Source organism: Falco naumanni, chromosome 1, assembly GCF_017639655.2.
Source record: "Falco naumanni isolate bFalNau1 chromosome 1, bFalNau1.pat, whole genome shotgun sequence".
Taxonomy (NCBI): domain Eukaryota; kingdom Metazoa; phylum Chordata; class Aves; order Falconiformes; family Falconidae; genus Falco; species Falco naumanni.
This window is the reverse complement of record NC_054054.1, coordinates 71,007,987-71,028,842: the sequence shown is the minus strand read 5'-3', so window position 1 is coordinate 71,028,842 and position 20,856 is coordinate 71,007,987. Positions and strand designations below refer to the sequence as shown.

The window sequence follows — 20,856 nt, the reverse complement described above, 5'->3', positions numbered from 1 at the left end:
CATGGCCAGCAAAGGGTGGGAGGTGGCTCCCCCAAGCAGAGGGGGATCTCGGAAAGCTGCAGGCTGGAAAGTTAGCAAATGCTGCACAGATGAAAACATCACCTGACCCTCAGCAGTCTCAGTAAGAGACTGCTTTAAAAACCCTTGCAAATATGCACAACTCACAAACTGAATTAGAAATACAGAAGGAAGCAGGTGTTATTTAATTTTAGACTACAGGTTTGCCCAAAAGTCTCAGCTGGAAACGTGTGCAGTCAGATCTTTGTGGTGCAAGTAAACACAAACAGAATTCAGTCATGAGCTGCAAAAGGCTGAGGAAGTTTATTCTTCAGTTTCTCTGAAGAAAAAAAACACAACTTCAGGCCATTATACAAGGCTAAAAAAAATAGTTTCAGAAAATGAGAAAGAGAAGGAAATGGAAGCAGGTACTTGATCTATTTCTCTGTTGCGAGGAGATCCTTTTCTGTGAAGCAGTTTCTAGGTTTTCTACCTGCAGGGGAAAAAAGAAAAAAAAGACACTGAAAGTACAGTTCATAAGAGGAAAAAGGAATAATCAATATCATATCCTCACATTAGTAGGAACTCTTGCTCTTACCACTTCTAAGTGTGCAGCATGCCAGAAGACTTCTCTTCGCTGACCTGCATTGCTTCTCTTGCAAGCAAGAGGAGGAAGGAAGGGAATTTTCAGTGGCAAAGTGCCTCGCCTAGAGACCAGGCTTCTTCACTGGCTCCTAGAGGCATCCACCTGGATCCTAGACAAAATGAGAGAGAGATGAAACTACCAATGCATCCCCCATCCCATGGCCTGCTACGGAACCATGTCCCCTGGCAGGGGTAGATTTCCCTGGACTGGGCCCTTAATGATGTAAGACATAAAGATTTTTTACCTCCTTAAATGCCATGGTCCATCCTCAGACGCGCTCAGCATAATAGAAGCCAAGGAGGAATAATCCTTTGCCCCAGCTCCAGATTCATCGCATTGGACCACAGCCACATCTGTGGTCTGATGTGTGAGGCAGAACAATTAAACAGTCTCAGCATTTGCAGATTCATGGAAAGCGGTGATGCAGGTATTGTCATTCAACTACATTATTTCAGAAGACCACAAGATTTTCCAGGTCCAAACCCTAGCACCACAGTGGGCTGTCTTGTCAGGTGCTGAACTTCATGTGTATTCCAATGACCGAGGCAAGTTTTTGTGATGAATGAGAACAAGGGTTTTTCTTTTGTTTGGGGATGATTTTGGTACTCAGTTGCTAAGTATAGTACCGTCCCCAGCCTCTGATGTCAAAGGCTCGGAATCCACAAAGCTTTTACAGAGAAGGCTTTGGAAATTCAGGAGGTCCAGAGGAATGCCACAGGCACAAACTAGGGTCATTTCAAAAGTGACTGAAACTATGGTGTCCAATTAATCTATGCCATGAAACCCCACATATCTTCAAGGTAGGTAGCTCATCTTGTGCAAGGAATGCACCCGAGAAATATTACAAAAATCTATAGGCAGAAGGTACATCCAGCTGAAGCAGCAGATAACAATTCTCAGGTTGTTATTACTGTTAACAGCAGCAACTTTTGGAAGAGATGTGGAACATATGGGGAATGCTGGGTTTTCTGTATCCTCAGTTCATACTATTTGGTACTGCACTGCCACCTCAGAGCATCTTGAGATATTGACCGAGCCCTTTCTCCAGTGTGATTACAATAAGTTAAGATTGTTTCACATGTGACAGACCAGCTGTCTCCTCAAATACCCATGTTTGCCTGGTACACTTTCCCAGCTTTGTTTAGCAGCAACATTTGAATTTTCATTCGTGTTCTCAGTGGGTGTCCTGGGAAGCCCTAATGCAGATGTATACCATAGACCTTTCTCCAGCCACCTTCCATTCCAGGTGCATCACCAAAATCTGAGCCACATCAGCTGGGACACATTTAATATCCTTCCACTAAATTCAATGCAGAACAGACAACACCCCTGAAAGCCAAGTAAGTCATATTATACCCTATAATCTCAAAAAAGCACACACTGGTTAGATAGCATGCCCTAAGGAATCAGCTTATGCTTAGGTGCCAGGATTATACCTAACAACTGAAATATTATGTCACCTGCACATTCCTATGAGACTTTATATTGAATATTGAGCTGCTGTGCTGCTACTATAAAGGCCCTTCATACGTTTTACCTGCTCTAGAATGGGTACTCCAGGCAAAGACCATAAAAGAAAACGGTCAAGTCATTACACAGGTATCAATATTTCTATCATGCATCATTCAACTGTATGGAGTAGCCTTACCCCAATTTCTATTTCTCAACCTTTCTGTTACTGAGGAATTTCCATCCCTCAACATTTTTCATGAGTCCTGAAAGGTGATCAATACCTTTGCTGGTTTTCAGTGAAATACACAAGAACTCTCACAGAAGTTAGTTTTGTTTTCAAGATAGGTAATACTCTACCATTAATATCATGGATGATGGAACTGATCTCTTAGTAATCAAGTAAAACCCTCCATCTTATATTCTCAGGAAACATATCTACCACTGACAAGCCAAACACGCAATTCCGTGGGCTATGATGAATCTCAAATAAGAAATATTTTTTGCAGGTAGACTTTCTAGAGCTCTGTATTGTAAAAGAACATTTATTCTCCCTAGGAAAAGCCACCCTAGATCTGCCTGTATATTGAACACGTAATGGCTGCAGTAAGTCCTGCAATTGCATAGTGTAAAACTTTCAAGACTATTCAGTTTCCTGAGCATTTTTATCCAAGCTGAGTTTTCACAAAAAATGCAAGTACAGGCTTATCTTACATCAGGTATTGCAGTTCACTGGCAAACATACATGAAAAATCCAAGATGTTTAATTTTGTCTTTTTATTTTACATCAGTTCTCAACTCTGCCTTAGAGCTTATAGCCATCAGCAGCTCTATCTTTCTAAGAAGAGTTTTAAAAAATGAGAATATTAAAGCGCAGTTTTACCTAGTGTTCCTGATGATACTGCTCCGTTAAAACCATTACTTTAGTCCAGGCTTAATTGAACACTGTTTTATTTTCCTGTATTCTTTCACATTAATTGTAGGTATTGGAAATAATATTCTTGATGAAATTAAATTCAGCTGTGCTTCTGAAAGAGGAGTCTTTCCTTTTTCTTTCAATTTATAGCCAGAACCCAATTTTAGAAGTCCTAACATTGGATCCTTCAGTAGTCAATGGACCTCCATAGGTCAGCCATTCGCTCATTCCAGTTCAAGAAATATGTCCAAGACAGACGGGATAAATAGCCCTCTGGACACATACATCTCTTTCAACTGACTCTGTGCAGCCAGCTTAGTTTTTAGATAGATAAAATAAGGCAAGATTAAATTCACCATAGCCTTTGATCAAGATATATCATGCACAACCTGACACAGGGTTTTTTTAGGTTGCCTGCTTGAGCAGTTTGCAGGTCATATGCTCATTTGTTTTGTATATATGTTTTTTACATATTTCTAACAAATTATGTAATCTCAAAATCTTCTGTTTGGAATAAAAAGTAAAAAACAATGTATACTTATAATAAAGCTTAATCTGAACACATGTCAAAACAGAACTTCATTGCATACATGCTTGACCTATGGCAGCTGAACAGCCTATTGATAGAGGATGATGTAGGTCTATCTGTAAAGGTAAGGCTGCTCTTAGGAACTTTCTAGTTTTAGTCAAAACTTTTTGTAGTTTTGTTGATATGTACAATCAAAGGCATCTACAACATACACTTTCTAAATGGCTGGACAATTAATTCACCTTTTATATGAGCTGGATTTTATGTGTCTAAAAAGGCAAAAGAACACCACACGTAAAGCACTTTACACAGTGCAATGGTTTTCAGCAGTTGTAAGAAGGACCATGAGTCAGACATCTCTCAAGTTTGTATCTCTACTGTAAGAAAAACTTGCCTTTATTCCTGAAAGCTTTTAATGAAGCAAGTAAATCTTATTCAAATGGGCAGGCATCCTAACTTATTCAAAAATACCTGTATGAGTGAGAAATATTTCTGTAAGAAAATGGGGCCTTCTTTCAGAGTGCTTTTATTTTAAGAAGTGTCTCTAAAAACCTGGGGAAAAACAGGACTTCAATTTCTGTGAAAGCATGTTTAATTTTGAAACATGTGAAGATGTATGAACTCAAGAGAAAATGGTAGCTAGTTTAAATATGAATTGTATTAATGAGAAGGCGGCAAGAATCTTTTTTCTAAGTGGTTATGACTCATACCTTCCAATTATAGCATGCATACATCATATTTCAGTAAAAAAGAATATAAAAAATCCTCTGGATGGAAGATATTTGGATACTTGGTGAAACAGTAACTGATCAAGCACCCAACCTCATCATGTGAAAGAAACAGTGAGCCTGAGTCTTTTCTCATTTACCCTGCTATAAAACACAAATAATTCTGCTGCTGCCAATAAAGTTACTTTATTGCTGAAACTGGTCAGAGGGCAGAATCAATCAAAAAAATGTCTATGAATTCCAGTTTCTGACTTCATTCAGCTTTCAAAGAAAAGATTATGATTTTAAATGAAAACATACACACAACTCCATACCCCTTAAAATAAAGTTAAATGTCCATTCCCAAAGACATATACCCTGTCCCCCCCCCAGCATTTCCAAATCACAAAGCTCTGAAGTGCAGTCACTTAAGTGCCAAAGCACAGTGGCTAAAGTGCCAAGGTGTAGTTTGCATTTGCTCAGCAGCAGTGGGGAAGAACGGTGCACCCTGCAGTGGTGCAGGCCCTTCTCCTCCCTCTCTAGCCTCCTAGCACGCCACTCTGTGTCAGTGAGGCTGCAGGGATCCTGCATGACTCTGGTTTGTTGCAAGGGTTGCCCTTTGGGTCTTTTGAATTGTGCAGAAGCTTCTGGGAGTTGCAAAGAAGGCCTGAGAGTCCAAACTGTGCCCCTCCAGCAAGTAGAAGTTCAGATCAAGTGCTGTATTTCAGAGGACTTCCCGAGAAATTTATAGGAAAAGGGAGAACAGCTAGCAGAAAACCTCTGAAATGTCAGTAGGGGAAACAGACAGCCAAAAACTGTAAAAAAGGGTGTTTTATACCTAAAAAAGCATAAAGTAAGAGGCTGTCTTTCCTGGAGGACTTCTGCGGATGTGGCGAGAGCAAAGGTGGGACCTACCTGACTGAGGAAGCAAACTTCAGCGGGTGAAGGGGGAAAGTTTCATCATGAGTAGCTCTGCCATGACAGGTTTCATTTTTCGTGTGTGTGTATGGGTGGGTTTTTTTGTTGTTGCTGTCGAATAGCTGGGAATGAGATTGGTCAGAATTTTGTTCTGCCTCAGTCTTACTTTGTGCTGCTCAGTTTCTTGCAGAACCTGTAACTGCATAGGATTTTGAATGCAAAGGGTGGCTGGGTACAGGGCTGACTGAACACTGCCAACACCAACTCCAGCAGAGACCTGATTACCTACAGCACCGAGTCCGAAACATTTTGGCCCCTGGGATATTATGATTCCTAAAACTTCCTTGTATAGCCAGATCTAGCTGATAAATATAATGAATATAGTTACTCCTGAACATGACTGGCTGTAGACCACTTACTAAATGATTTTAAAAAAATATTGTCCCTAAACCAGTCATACTTCTCACTCCCAAATACTGATACCACACACAATGCAGCTGCACTGCAGTTCTACAGGAAATCTGGAGATTTGCACTGTAAAGGAATTGTTTGCAGTGACTTTGACCTGACAGGAACTGAAGATGGTTTTGCTATTGGAAACAACATCCCAAAACTACTATTCTCTGTGCTCAGAGATGAAGGCAGATGTACACACAGAGGAAACTCACCAGTCTCAGGAGAAGTGGTCTTCACAGAAAGAAGTTTGACACCTTCTTTATCTGACTGGGCCCTGTTGAAGTCAGAAAACATTTAAGCAGACAGTCAGCATGTATGTTGGTCAGCCAAACAAACCTCTAAGATTATGATCTGGAGAAGGCAGCACCTATGCACTTGAAATGGGTGTTGCATGGGATCCTGTCTAAGTCTTGCTGGTGGAAAACATCATATACCAATACCTCTAAAGACACCTTTCTCTTAAAATATCTAACAAATCAAGTCGCATGACTCCAGGTTCAATCTAGTGCCCCACAGAAGAAGTACATCTGGGGAAAAAGAGGATAGTCATCTTTTTTCTTTGCCAATACAAAGCTTTTAGCCATGTTGAAATGCAAGAAGAACCACTTCAGATGTTCAGGGAGTCAGGGCTAGCAAGTAAATCAGCAGCCCAAATGGTGCTTTTGGTAATACAAAACATAGAAGCCACAGCCAGACTCAATGGCCTCTAGCAGGTATCTTCTAATGGATCTTTCTCAGTTTCTCCTCAAACTCCTTATGCCAATACTGTTTTAACTGACCCTCTGCAAATGGACTAGTAGAGAGAAGATGGGACAGAGGAACATAAAATAATGGGGAATATGAGAAAAATAAAAATAATACAGAATAATTGAAGAGAGAAAAGATGAACGAGAGAAGGGGGATAGGAAAGGATGGAGGAAAAAAAAATCAATCGAGGAAAAACTGAAAAAGAGAAGAAAGACTGGGTGAATGAGCCCTGTGGCACATCATAAGCCATTTACTGATTTCAAAAGGATCTCCTGCAAAACGGTTGAGAGCCATCACATTTCTATCCATGCTGGAACAGCTGCTTATCATGCATACAGGTGTGTAATAACTGCAAGCGCATCACTTAACAGGATATTTGTCTTCGGGCCGGCCACTGCTTCTTATGTTTAAACAGAGCAAGATCAAAAAAATCTTATGTGGAATCTGCTGCATTCACAAGTGCCCCATGATAGATCCCAAAGCAATGAAAATCAGGGTTCAACCTACTGTTCAGTGCCGTTCTCTTGTCTCTCTGGAAGAGGGAACAAAGTTAGTGTCATTTTGACTGCTGGAACTCAAGTAAATGTTTAAACACAGCAATTGCAGTTGCTAGCAGAAGGCTTAGTTGTGATTTTGCAATATTGCATTTCAACCATCTTGAAAGGTAATTGTTACTGTTCTAGTTCATCTTCCCAAAAGATAACCATTTCATCTATGAAAGTGAACTGATATTGCTCAAATCAATACTTCTAGAAACTAGGGAGAATGATATGCGACTTGCACAAGAGCACAACAGAAGCATGTTTTTCCCTGTTGCTCTCAAATAGGCAGATGGCTGGCACAAAGGAGGCAAGCATGCCATGGTTCTTGAGTACATAACAACTGAACTAAAAGATACAGGATGAGGGAACAAGGTGCCAGGCTGTATGCTCTGGGGGCTTTAACCTGGCACAACACCTGAGAACAGAGCTTGTCATGATGAGGAACAGGATTCTCCCCAAAATTAATCATACAGTGAATATATTTTATTCTTATGTGCAAGTGTGGACAGATATATGGGGCCAGGGGGTTACATTGGAGACATGGAGCCAATTCTAGCCCTGTGGCACTGGGCACAGGCTCTCCATCCATGAGGGAAGCACATGGATAGACCTGGGCAAATGCTATGGGAAGCACCACAGATATCTGTCTACTCTTGCTTCCAAGTGAATTTGCTAGTACTGTGCCTGCTGGCATATGCACGTGGGGAGGCTGGCAAGGAAACGTTCTTCACCTCCTATCTTTATCTCTTGATTCTGAATATTTAGTAATTTCCTAAGCAAAAACCACACCTTCCTCTGTTTATCTGTGTCTGGTTTTCCATGTCATTGGCTAAATTGGTTGTGACGCACTGTTTGCTTTGGTGTACAGCTTCAACACCTTGTTGGAATTTAGTGGAATTATACCCCGTTATCTTAAGTATTTCATGGACAGCAGTGAAACAGATACTGACTTTAGCTGCTCTGTCAAAACAACTGTTTCTGAAAACACTATTTGCTCAGGATTTTGTTCCCATGTACCTTATACTGTAACTGGAAAATTTTACTTTATATGTGTGTATATGTATGTATATCTCAGGTATTTCCTACAAGAAAGCACTGATATTTCTTTGCCTGTATCTAGAAGAGAGATAAAATAAATAGAGCAATTTTGTTAAACAATATCTCTAAACTTAGTTTTCACTGTCTTTTTCTGCCCAATTGACTGATTGTGTTAGCACTGCTGTTTGTTAGTTCTTTGTAGCTGCAAAAGTGTGAACAAAAAGCTTTACAGCATTATGCATTCTCAAAAAATCAGAGAGATTTTTTGCTCCCTCTGTTCTTCCTACTGATTCTGAAAATGAAGTGCTACTTTCCTACTTCAGGCAAAATACTTTGAAATATAAGAAGCTTTCCTATCATAGTGCAACATCTATGGTTGAGGTAATGTAAAAAAAACCCCAGAGATCTTATAATAATAAAAAGCACGTTGATCTTTTCCCCCACCTTCAGAGAAAGCAAACCAAATACCTGGAGTTTTCTTCTGGCACATTCTATACAAAGCCACCAGCAAGAATACAGAGAGCGTAATGACTATCAAGGCGATGACAATTGGCAGGATGATGTCTGGAAAAGAGGGACAACGTAATTTTGCCTGCTGCCCCTGGCTTGCATTGCCTTCATGTACAGGCAGTCACACACACAAAGGCGAGAGGCATCTCCAGCTCTACAACACCAAACATGAGCAGTTCCTCTGGAACAGGGCAACTTGCTGCTCCTGTTACTCCTCCCACACCCACTGAGCCTCAGGCTCACAGCTCTTGTGAAGGGAGGACTTAGACACCTTCCTTCCCCCACCCTTTAGTCCTTCCCTGACACTTGCGCTGCCCTGTAGAGCTGGTTTCACCCATTTTTCTGCAGGAGAGTGAAGTTTTAGCACCTGGCCCACTGGGATCACCATAGTCTTGATCAAAATATGCACAATTCACCCCCAGTGCTGGTGGCCCCCAAAGGTTTTGCGAAACAGTCGTGTTTCAGGAATGAATCTTTGATACATGCAATTTATTTTTTCCTCTTTTTTGAAAACAAGACTCATCTGAAATTCAGCAACTGAAGCGATTATTCTTCTTTTAAAGTTGTACACCCAGAAAGACACTGAGGAGTTACATAATTCAGTAACATTCCCCACAGCAGTTACAACCAGGGATAGAAAATGCAAGATCTCATTTTTAAATGAGGACATTTCTTTCCTTTTATTATTTCCCACCATCTGCCATTTCCTGACAGGTGTTTCCCAGCCAAGAAGCAAAAAGGAAAGAATTATGTAATGAAGAGAAGCTTTCCCGGGGAAATATATAAGCTCAGCTTCTCCCTATTTGTCTTTTTTTTCTGGCAGCTATCAGCCATATTTAACAGGCTCTCTCTTGCCTGCTGGCCTAAGCCCTGTGTCAGGGGAGGCTGCAGCTGCATTCTTGCAGCCTTCCACAGCATTAGCCATCATGCCCACCCGGTATTTTGAAGTAGCATCTTTGATGGCTCTTGATGCAATTAATATTGAATATTCATATAGATGTGCACGTGCATCGATGGAACTAGAGGAAGAACCTGGAGACTAGTTTGCAGTGGGAAAACATCAAACATATCTTGCTAAGCCAGTACTTCGAGTGGGAATAGCAGATCTGCAGCAACACTCCTGCCCTAGAGATGCATAATACTAAAATAAAATATTAAGAAACATGCCTTATGCAAATATCAAGTGCTTGAAGAGTCTTCAGGAGACTCCCTCCTAGTCCTTGTCTCTCATGACAATATGAACAATATTTTCATATAATACTTTCATAACAATATATTCATAAACTATGTACTCATAATGGTATATGATCAACATTTTCATATGCTTCCTTTTGTCTTCTCTCACAGGAGATGACTCTGTTCACTTCCTCCCCTCCCTGCCCCCTTCCCCCCCCACCCCCCCCCCCCACCCCCCCGGTTTATTACTTCAAATCAATCCTTGGGAATAATCATGCTGTTCTCAAATGACAGTGGTGTCACCTTGTTAAGCTGTTTCTCTTTGAGAGGAGTTTTGTAACAGTTAAACCAATTTTTTTATAGAGTCTATGTCTACTAAGCATAGAAATAAAACTGCCAGCTTCATTTCCCTGCTGCTCCAATCACTCATCAAAAGCCAAACTGATGGACTGAAAACTCAAAAGCGGGACAATAAAGTAGGAATACTCACTAGAATAGTGGATATCACTCCCTGGCACTTTCTTGTTTCCAGGACTATCAAAAGCTAGATTTGCAAAAGAAATATTGCCTTTCAGGTTAACATGTTATTGCCAGAACTAACATGTCATTGTCAGAAATCCCCAAACACCACCCCCTCCCCAAAATTACCCTCCCAAAACAGCTTTTGTGTCCCCTGTTCTGGAGCGTTTGGTGCTCCACAGGAATAGTTCTTCTCAAAAATACCTGGATGACTTGGCAAGAGAGGTGGAAAAGTTTATCTAGTGTTGCCTAGAAGAAACACACGCTTACAGGTTATAAGCTACAAACTTTTTCACTTTCAGGAGGTTAAGGTACTGTTTGACATTAGGAGAGAACTCTTCACAAGCAAATAAACAAGCAAGATAGTGAAAGTTAGACCTGCCCCCAAAAGAAGAAAGACCAAAATATTTCACTGCTGATTAAAAAAAAGTGCTAATAGTAGATTAAGAAGTCCAAAGAACTGCAATATTAGTAGCTAGCGATTTTCTTGAGAGCTGAGTGTTATAAAGGGATGTGCATGCTCTCTCTGCCACATTTGGGAACAGCAATAAGTGTTGGCAGCCTCTGGGGTGTTTTTTAGGGCAGGGTTTAAAGGAATGCATTTCTACCTTCAGGTGCTAATCTGATTTTCTGTCAGGTATCAACAACCCAAAATATTTATTACCTTGTGGCATACAGTCTGTAGAAAAACAATCATGAACTTCCAGAGAGAAAAAAGATAAAGTAGACATCGGTGCTGCCCTAGTTACATTATACAGCACACAGGATTGTATTCTGTATTGGGTAGAGGCTTGAGTAGATGTGTGCTTACTGCCGCTGAAGAAGCTGACCAGCTGGAAAAATGTGATGCAAGGCCAAGTGTTCCATTGCTCATTTAAATATCAGAATGGCTCTCAAAGAAAGGTTCCTGAGGAATGTGGTCTCTCAAGCAGGGGTCCTAGCAGAGAGTATAACTCCATATATAAGTAGTTAGAACATGAGAGCAGCCACTGAGGTTTTATTGGAGGCTCTGATCCATTGTTTAGGTATCCACTCATATCTCGTACCTGTACGGATGCACAGTTCCTCTTCCAAAGAGCAGAAGAAGGCTCAAATTGATGGGTGGAAGCTATGAAATTGAGTCATTAAAACAAGTTTCCCAGGGTAATTTTGAGACCTAGAATACGATTTTGTTCTCCAAAGACTCTGAATGATACGTCCCTAATTTTACAGAGGCTTTTGTATAGACAGTACTTGTAATTCTAGATCGCTGAATTAAGAGTAACAAACAAGGTTTGATTGTCCTAACCGTGCAGGACTCCCTCTTCCTTGCTGCACTGATTTTAAACTCAAGCTTGCTATTGAGAAATGTTTTGGTGATTGCTTTTTCTCCACTATTCTCCTTTTGTCCATTTTCCCATTCTCACAACATACTAGTCTGTTCAGATATGTGAAAGTACATTGTATACTGGTGCAAGAGGAGAAAAGCAGAGAACAGCCAGGAGCCAGTTTCTCCATAGGTTTGCTGGATATGCCAGTACACTGGATTTTCCAGGTAACTAGGAGCCACATGGTCCTACTTAAAAATTTATTTGGATTGACTGGTAGTGCAAAGGGAAAGATTTGAGAGCGCCGTGTTTTCATTTTTGTTCTGCTCGTGTAGCTGTGTGAATTTTGGATGGATTGTTTAGCTTCTCTGTTTACTTTCCTTCCCTTGCCACGCCCTATCCCCCCCCCCCCCCCCCCCCCCCCTTTCATTTTTCTAGTTGAAGTCTGAAACCTCCTAGGGAAAAAGATCGTTTACTATGTGCTTGTGTGATGACTAAACAAAACAGCCACAGCCAAGACATTCTGATATTATAGCACAGGAAACAATCATTGTCTGATACCCTTATCTCTGAAAAATCACAGAAAAGAACAACAGAAGTTCTCTCTCCCGTAGTGCCTGTCTGCTGAGGGGTGATAATGTAAGAATGGAAACTGTGAGCCATCATCAAGTGACTGAAATAATTCTTATGAATTCATAACTCCATGTGATTGCTTTAGATTTCCCAGGGAAATGCTACCGCCCTTTTTGCTACTTTACCTGATATACTACATGATATACAGGGCAAGCAGGCAATTATCATGGCAATGAGTTATCCTGGATACTGACTGAAAATGTCAACAGAAACAAATTACACTGAAAAACATGAATATGTATCCCTGCATTGTGCAGCATTTCCTCAGGAGAAAAACTGAGGATTCCAATCCTGGTTGTTTTCCTAGTTCTCTGTTAAATGACCAAGATGCGAGTAATGCAGAAAAGAACAATATTTTAACTACTTGAGACCATCAAGAAGAAATACAATGGCTATAAAGAAGCACTACTGAATGAACAAAATGGATTAAGGAATTAAAACCTCTAACTCAGTTACCCACTTCATTCACTAAAGTTTCTCACAAGCCAGCCCACCCTGTCTAGTTTCTCTGAATCTGGAAAGTGAATCTGGAAGATATTTTCCAGCTATGGAATGTCTGGGATCAGAATACCAGTTCACTGGAGTAATACATCCATCATGGTAACAGGGGGGCAGGTTTTGCTGGCAGCAGCAGCAAGAACTGCAGGGATCAGTACAGAAGAAACTGTTTCCTGATAAGCCCAGAGAAAGGAAAATGGGACCATACAGGTTCACTAGCACAGGAAACTCTTGCCTTACTCTGGGACCTGCTGCTTCTAAGCACAGGACGAGGAATAAGAGCCACTGACAAGAACAATCTCCTTGGTAAACACTCTATTTATATCAGTTTCCCATTGCAGCACACCAGGCCTGAATTTTTTTTGTGCTCCCACCCTGTTTTCTTTTCAGTATCTGCTAGTCCAACATGGCATTCATCTGAAATCACAGCAAACTTACTCATTGCTACAAGTTGAGCATCACTCCTCTGCTTCTCTGTACTACACTTCAGGTTCATTCTTCCCCTAGAGCCTCCCTGTTCCCTGAAGGTTTCCTTTCCTCAGGCCGCCCCCCTCCCACCCCACGCCAGCCCTTTTCACCAGTGTGCACAGAGCACACTCTTCTGTTGCTCTTACTTTTCGATTCTGTTGAGGAGCTCACGTGAAGGCCTGCAATAAAACAGAAAGAACATGTTTATTAGTATCTGTTTTAGATGTCCAGATCCTTCACAGCATACAAACTGGCAGACTCCAGCAATGTGCTCAGCAACCCCACAAGAAATGCTGCCCCAGAACAGACACACTGACACTGTTCCCAAGCCCAGAAAATCTGAGCTGTGAAAGTCTGCAGACGTCCATTATAAAAGGGAGTAGAATCCAAAGCTCAGCCTATGCTAGCTATTCTGCTCAAAGGAAGAAAATCCCAAATTAATTGATACATTCCTAAAACATTCCTCCTGCCAAAACCAAATAAGTGCCTGGGAGTGAATAGCTGGCATTTAACTGGCAAATAAGTGTTTTAATAAAAGAAACTCGAATGCCTAATTGAGACATGTCTTCAAGTGTCACAAAATCCTTTAAAAATGAATCCTCATTAATTATCTTGGTGCTTTTGGCTAGCAGACTGCCGAGCAGCAGGAGCAAAAGACATTGGTAATGAGGAAGAAATGGACCTTGCAGAGTGCTGTACACCATGCTTACTGGCTCACTACTGTCAGCTTCCCCCAGCCACTTCACAAGTTTTTTGTTAGCTTTTAGTTAGTATGCTGCTGCTTTTGTGCAACTAGATTGTAGTAGGCTTGGAAATTAAGGCAACCATGAATACTTGAGACTTGGAGGCTAACCACAGACAATTCTCCCACAGTGATTTTTATTATGTTGCATTAAATCTCTTCTGTGATCTCTCTAAAGTCAAAGGGAGCTGGACACCTAACTCGTCCATGTCTTCAAGACTATCCACCTGCATGAACTAGCAGCAAAACATTTGTTTGTACAAGACAGACTCTCTTGCCAGGGACAAGTGACTGGCACTCTGCCAGCCTGAGGAGGCCTCTCACACTGGATTACTGGAGCTACCATGGAAAAAAATCCTTCAGGGACTATATCCTCAGCAGCTGCTCATTATTTTAAGGTTAAAATCACAGTGTTTGGTCACCTTTCTCTAGACTGTAGGGCACCAGTAGGGCTTTTAAGCCCCCTCACTGGTTCTTTTCAGGGTTCACTGCTGACACAGCATCTGTGGGGAACATAGTGCATCTGACCCTGCCCTGGGAGCTCCCCAGGAGCATGTGACACACCAACACATCCTCCAGGCTGGGAGACCACAGATGGAGCGGTGTGACAGCTGTAACTCTGGATAGGCATCGAGCCTCTCCCTTGAGTGCCCTGGGCTGCAATGCTCCTCCTCCAACCGGGATCCCCAGGGAGTACAAATCCACCGTTATGCCCTTGCTGCACTTTCTGCGCTGTGGACTGATGCTTTGTACAAAGACAGCTACTACCACTGGAGCTGTAACAGAAGGGAATCACATTATTCTACTGCTGTGAATGTACTTTGAAAACAAGAATGGCTGCTCTTGTTTTTCCTCCTCTCTACACCCAATTAAAAATGGATCACTTGAGCCACTGGGGTGCAAATAAAAACTTTGCTAATGATATATCTGACAGAGCTTTAACTGCATTTTGATCACAAATATGCATGAAAAGCACGTTCAGGTTGAAAAGCCAAGTGCTTAGAAGTCAGCAGTTATGAGCTCTTCTTGAACATACTAAATATTAGTAATGCTAAATACTCTGAAGGTACACAGTTATCTTGCCCTGGCTTCCTAGGGTCCAGAGGAGACTTCTTTCTTAAGCCCTTTATCATCTCCTCAGTCCATCTGCAAAAACCAATGTCACCTTCCTCAGAGAGGATCCCTGTGATGATTCATTAGGCAATGTTTATAGCATGTTTGGGCAACATTCACAACAAAAGCCAAGGAAAAGCTTTCCTGAAGTTAATCATTCGCCTGTCAAAGGAGGTTTGAAATAACACACAGTGCAGAATGCAGCAGGACACATACCTGGCATTAAGGAAACATCCAAATATATGGTTGCTTGTTACCCAAATAATGCCTTTCCTTCAACCTATAAGGAGTGGGATCCCATGGAAAAAATACACCAAACTGTAAAGCCCTGTGTGTGCATATCCTTGGAGAAAGGTAGAAGACCTTGTCAAGTCTTACAAATAGGTCACTTCTCTATGAAAGCTCAAACCTTGTCTCCCAAGCCTGAGGAGAGCTGAGCTTTCCTAAGACCCTCACCCCCCACAAGGATTATAACATAATTACACATTTTCCCTTCATTCTCACCAACAAAGTGAACCATCTTGGATCAGATTAGAGCAAAAAAAATAAACAGAAAAAGCATGTAAAGCCAAAGTTCACCCCAAAGACCTAAGGTTTGTCAAAGTTGTATGCAGGTGACAGGCTCTGCAAACAGGAAAGGTTGGGTGACCTGTGGTTCAGTACCCATAGGCACAACCCAAACCCACGCTGCTGCCCTGGCCAGACCTCGCCACTTCAGTAAACACAGACAGCAGAAATGATCCCAGGTAGGAAACATGAAAGCAGCCCCCTGTCCTTCCTTCAAGGACTGTCGGAGCCTCCTGAGCTTATGTTATTTTTTAAAAACTTCACACATCTACACACAATAAAACAAGCATCTTTTGCAAAGATATGTCACCCAGATTCAGCTAGAGCATGAAAAATTAAATAGGAAAAATCTCATGCCTTTCTTTTTCTCCCCTTGCTTCCAGTATGCAAGCAAGGTGCCAGCTCACCCTCTGTTCAGAAATTGCTCAGCCCTGCCACACAATGCTGTGCTTATCAGAGATGGTTCAGCAGGTGCTTTCAGTTTGCATTTTCTAAATAACCATCCAGTGCCCTTTTTGGTGATGGGGTCACATGTTCTAAAAAAAAAGAGAAAGGTAGAAGGAAAGGCAGCATTTCACTTGCTAACATAGTTACTGTAGTTGTTCTAGCTGCCTCTTCAGAGCTTACCACGTCCTCTGGGGCTGTGAGTTAGGGGGCAGATGCTTTGCATAAATAATCTGGGAAGATTTCCAGATTCATCATGAAAAGTGAGGTGTGCAACACTGGGTGTGCTGAATCCTCGTTGTTCAGTAAGGAGGAAAAGGATAAAAAATTTGGCGCGTGACAGTGGTTTGATTTGAAAATACCTGCCTGAGTCAGTTCAGTGCTGGTTAGAAGCTTGACAGATGGAGAAAGAGACCAATAAATAACCTCTCCCCACTCTGTTCTCCAACGACTGCTACCTAAGCAGCCTGGATACCCTGCAGTTTGCTGCTTCTGTTTTTGGAGGGCAGCCACATGAAACTGTGTTCACTGGCAAAACAAATGAATAAATTTGGCTGATTACTCAGAGGGGATACCACAATATAAATCAAAGCAAAATTAAGAACTTCAAAACCCCTCCTTGCCCTGACCATGCTATAGATCTGTAGTTGCGTTAACTGAGGCTTTGCTATATTTTCCATCTCCCAGACACTTTGATTTTTGTGTGTCTCTCTTTGTGAAGAAGATGAAGATATGGTAGGTAATTTTTACCTAATATCACTATCCAGAGTTCCTACACAGTTTGTGTACAGAAGGAGTCAAACCCTCATTGTCTTACTCATAGAAATTTTTCTTAGGGAGATGCCTCCTGTGAATCAAATGAGTAGGATTTATAATTGGAGGAGTGCAATAAAGATATCAATAGATGCAGCAGGTTGATTCATCTGACACTTTATTATAATAGATCTTCTGATCTTATCACCCTGCTGGGTGAACTTAAGCTCATACTGCTTTACGGATTTTTTGTTGTTTAGGTCACAGAAATAAAAACTACACTACCTTTAGTTTTTCAGATGTAGTTAGACTCTGACTGATCCATTAAATTTCTTATTTTTCATTAATTAAACAAAAGAAGAAAATTAAATATTAAAAAGCAATCATCTGTGGAGGTGGAGAATGAGTAGGAGGTATATTATACGTGCAGCCAGAGTTAAAGTTAAGGAAGCGTATGTGTCAATGGCACGCATGCAGGTTGCTCTCTTTGCTAAAACAGTCTCTATTGCCTTCTTTAGCCTGGGTGAGCACTATGCAGCCCCTCCTCCATGGCTGGTGGTTTCAATCTTCTTTAATACAGCAATACTGTTCTCTGATGTATCTCCAAGTTCTTTCCTAGGCTCTCCCACTCATTTCAGTCGCTCTCCAGCTCACTGTGGCACTCATCCCACACTCTGATCTTTTGATATGGCTGATTGGAAATTCCTCTTCAAAATGTGCTTTTCCCCGCCCTGTTTTTCTACAGCAAGAAAGGAAATTTTCACCAAAATGGCCTTTTTAAAAAAAAACGGACTCAAACCTACACATATTATTTTGCACTGAGGTTAGCCAGCTGAATTATTTTGGTTGAGTACACCAAATAGAAACGTTCTGTTTTGGATCAATCTCACATTAATTTGTCTTCCCCTGAGCTCCCACGCAAAAGCTGTGGCTTGGGTGCCTTCAGCTTGTGATCTCTGCTATCCCCTGTGGGCTGCAACACCAGCACCACTGTGCATACCAGCCGCTGATCTGGTGAACAAAAGCTATCCAACCCCTATGTAAGTCCCTGAATGTGAAATTTGAAAGAGCTGGGAAAAAATAAGCTAATGACAGTGAGAGAGACAGCATTTCTTCTAGTCTCAGCACAGAGTGAAACAACCGGCTTCACACTTGCATTGCTTTAAAAGTTATTAGGGCGTAGCATATGGCTTCCCTTGGCCCTGAGAGATTGCGTATAAGAGAAAAAAGCTGTTTAGAGGGAATCAAACAATTTTTTCTTAAAGTCTTTAACATAGAGAACAAGGGCGCAAGGGTGGCTGAAAGGTGCATTCATTCAGTAAGCTACTTAAGTCATCAGGGTGAGTAATGGGATTTCTTGTGTATTTAAGCTGCAAGAAAGAAGCAAGGAGCTGGTGCTGTGAGGAGACAGGAAAGGTGTAAATGTGGAAATCATGGTACAGGAAGAAGCGATTTTGAAATGGCAGATTTATTGGAACTCAAAGTACTGGCTATGCCAAGCACCTAGACTCACTCCCCCTGGATAGATGGGGCCTTTATTTCTCAGCCAGGCAATTGCAGTACTGGCATCTCAGGTAGTCCCTGAGTTCAAGAACATTTATTGGTTTTACAGCAAGGTGAGCTGAGTAAGATGATGACTTTCACAAACAGTCCCAAGGAAGGTTGTAAAACTTTCTGGGTAAATGTCAGATGTAAAATGTAACTGCACAAACAATGCAATAGGTAATTCAATGTGTGATCCATAGCCAAATATATGTTACAATTTAATTTCAACCTGGAGAATTTACCTGCGTGAGGGAACCTTTCAACTAAAAACACGGTAATTTACTGTTTTATTGCAGTATACCAATGGTACATTTTCCATACCATGCATGTGTCTGCCAAAAGACACCAAACCTAACAGGATAATCAGGTAACTACAAGACCACAATATATACATTAAGGAGCATAGGCTTATTGAAATAATTGCAACGAATCCTCTCTAAATTAGTGGCCTTGGATTAAAAATGAAAAAATCCCAGCTTCCTTAGACAGCTTATTATCATATCTTTTTGCATGCTTCTAAGCATTTCAGTGCATACTGAGCATGTGATATTACACCACTTTTATATCCAATCTTATCCTCTATGAGGAAGAAATCACAGTACACATGCGTGCTTATCTCCCACAAACACAATCCAGAGGTTGTAAAAAGTCTTGTACCACTTGGGGGATGTTACACATTAATAATAATTGGGATACGCAAACAAAATCTGTGTCCTTATCGGATTTACACACGAGTAGCTGAAAAAAAGTACTGAGTTAAGTGAAGGCTCAAGAGACCTTAAAAAAACCCTGAATAAGTGATTCTTCAAAGTCTAGGAAATTTAAGCCAGTTAGAAGCATAAGAAATTATCAGTCATACGATCTGGCATCTACATTCACCACAGTGTGGCTTAGTGGATAAACACACAAAAACACACCCAGAAAAACTATAAAAGCAGACTGGAGTTGGGAAGGATTAATATCTTTTTGACCTTGTATGTGACCATGTTGTATTTTGAACAATATCATTTAATTGGTAATATGCATTAACTTGCCCTCCAGATTTATTAAAAACTGTAAAAATTATAGCTGTTTTCTCCTTTGTCTCCTTTGCTTTGCAGCCAGAGGATTTATCTTGATGACCTCCTCTGGTGGTCTATGCTACACAATGACCACATACAGCATATATAAAGATTGCTATTATCTTTTGTAATTTATATCTTCCTGTAATGATATTGAGTATCCCAACTGAATGTTTTGAAATTCACCCATCACTCATTATAACTTCATAGCTAGATGACACAGACACAGTGTACCCTGCATGAATAAGGAGGTGGCCCTCCTTACAGAACAATGCACAACAAATGAAAAAGAGATTTGAAACTATTTGCATCTTTTTAACTGTTTGTATAAGAAAACAGAGTGTATGTTTTCAAGACTTACTTGAGGTTCCAGGAGCAGAAGTGGTTTTTTGCAGAGAGATTGTAAAAGACGTTGTCATAGTAGTTGAAGCACCCAAACTCTCATTTTGTGCCAATGGTGTTCCACTTGCTTGTGTAGCTGGAAATGAGACAGATGTTCAGGTTAGATACACCTGCATAAGCATTGTATTAGATCTTAGACCATCCCTCAGACAAATGCTTCCACCATCATAGAAGAGACTTAAGGCCAGAAAGCACTACAACTTCTGGTAACTGCTTGACAAGCAATGAACCATCCCGATGGAGTTCTTACTGCTGGCATAGTCAAGGCATCTTTAAAGAACATCTTAGCACCAGAAACAGCCTCACATCTGGGCCAGCAGACAGCCTAGGGCTTTGATTTGGGAGCCCAAAATAACTAGACAGTCTTGCACCAACCGCAACATGAGCAGAAGAGAAGCTAGCCTACTGCCCTCTATCTTTAACCTTCATTAAAAAAAAAAAAGGCAGCATGTTTCAGCCACAACTGTCACATAACGTGATATCATAAAAAGTTTTAGGGATTGTAAATAAGCGCAGAGTTAATTACTTCGTTCTGTGCTGTTAAGGCCTAGGAAATAATATATCCCTGAAAATTAACATATGAAAAATGAAAGTGTCTTATTTCTGCTCTCTCACAGTCAATAGAGAATCAAGGCCACCTGTGTCACAAGATTTGCAGCCCAAGTTGAGTCCAAGACGATGGTGCAGGGCACCACCTGAGCCCGTGGAACTGAAGGTCACCAAATGACAAGAAAGAATTTCAGTTGTTCCAGCATAGCTGATAGTTGTTCCAGCACAGCTGATAATTCCTACGTCTACACTCAAACCTCAGCATAACAACAGGCAGGACAGTGCCTACTGAATAAAACATATGGGTGCCCAAGAGTAACCTTATGCTTCCTTTCTGATATAAAGAGATGTGACTGAGCTGTAAACTACTTGCAGTGCCTCTTCATATGAGTTTCAAACACTGGAACATAACAGCTTTAAGACGTTTTAGTCAAACGAGTGCAACAACATTCACACACAACATGTGAATCTTGAGGAATGCTTCATCCCATGTTTTATGCAGAAATTCTGATTACCAGATTGGCCCCTCAAAGAACCCTTTTCTTATGAAAAAAACCCCAACACCCAAAGTTCCATGTTCTACCACCACACACCTTTAACTTGGCCCTTCCCTTCCCCTCTGGT

The 20,856-nt window shown here is 41.1% G+C and overlaps 1 protein-coding gene across 1 annotated transcript in view; it reads right to left on the bottom strand.

Moving 5' to 3' along the window:
* The window catches only part of EMCN (endomucin), a 55,458-nt gene that overhangs the window by 7,900 nt on the left and 26,702 nt on the right, over window positions 1–20,856 (bottom strand). Inside the window, exons 5-10 of the mRNA XM_040598705.1 lie at window positions 19,643–19,759; window positions 13,203–13,235; window positions 10,122–10,175; window positions 8,414–8,509; window positions 6,873–6,897; window positions 5,831–5,892 (exon numbers count right to left, since the gene is read on the bottom strand). Of these exons, the coding sequence (XP_040454639.1) occupies window positions 5,831–5,892; window positions 6,873–6,897; window positions 8,414–8,509; window positions 10,122–10,175; window positions 13,203–13,235; window positions 19,643–19,759 (387 nt within the window). The remainder of the gene's footprint in view (window positions 1–5,830; window positions 5,893–6,872; window positions 6,898–8,413; window positions 8,510–10,121; window positions 10,176–13,202; window positions 13,236–19,642; window positions 19,760–20,856) is intronic.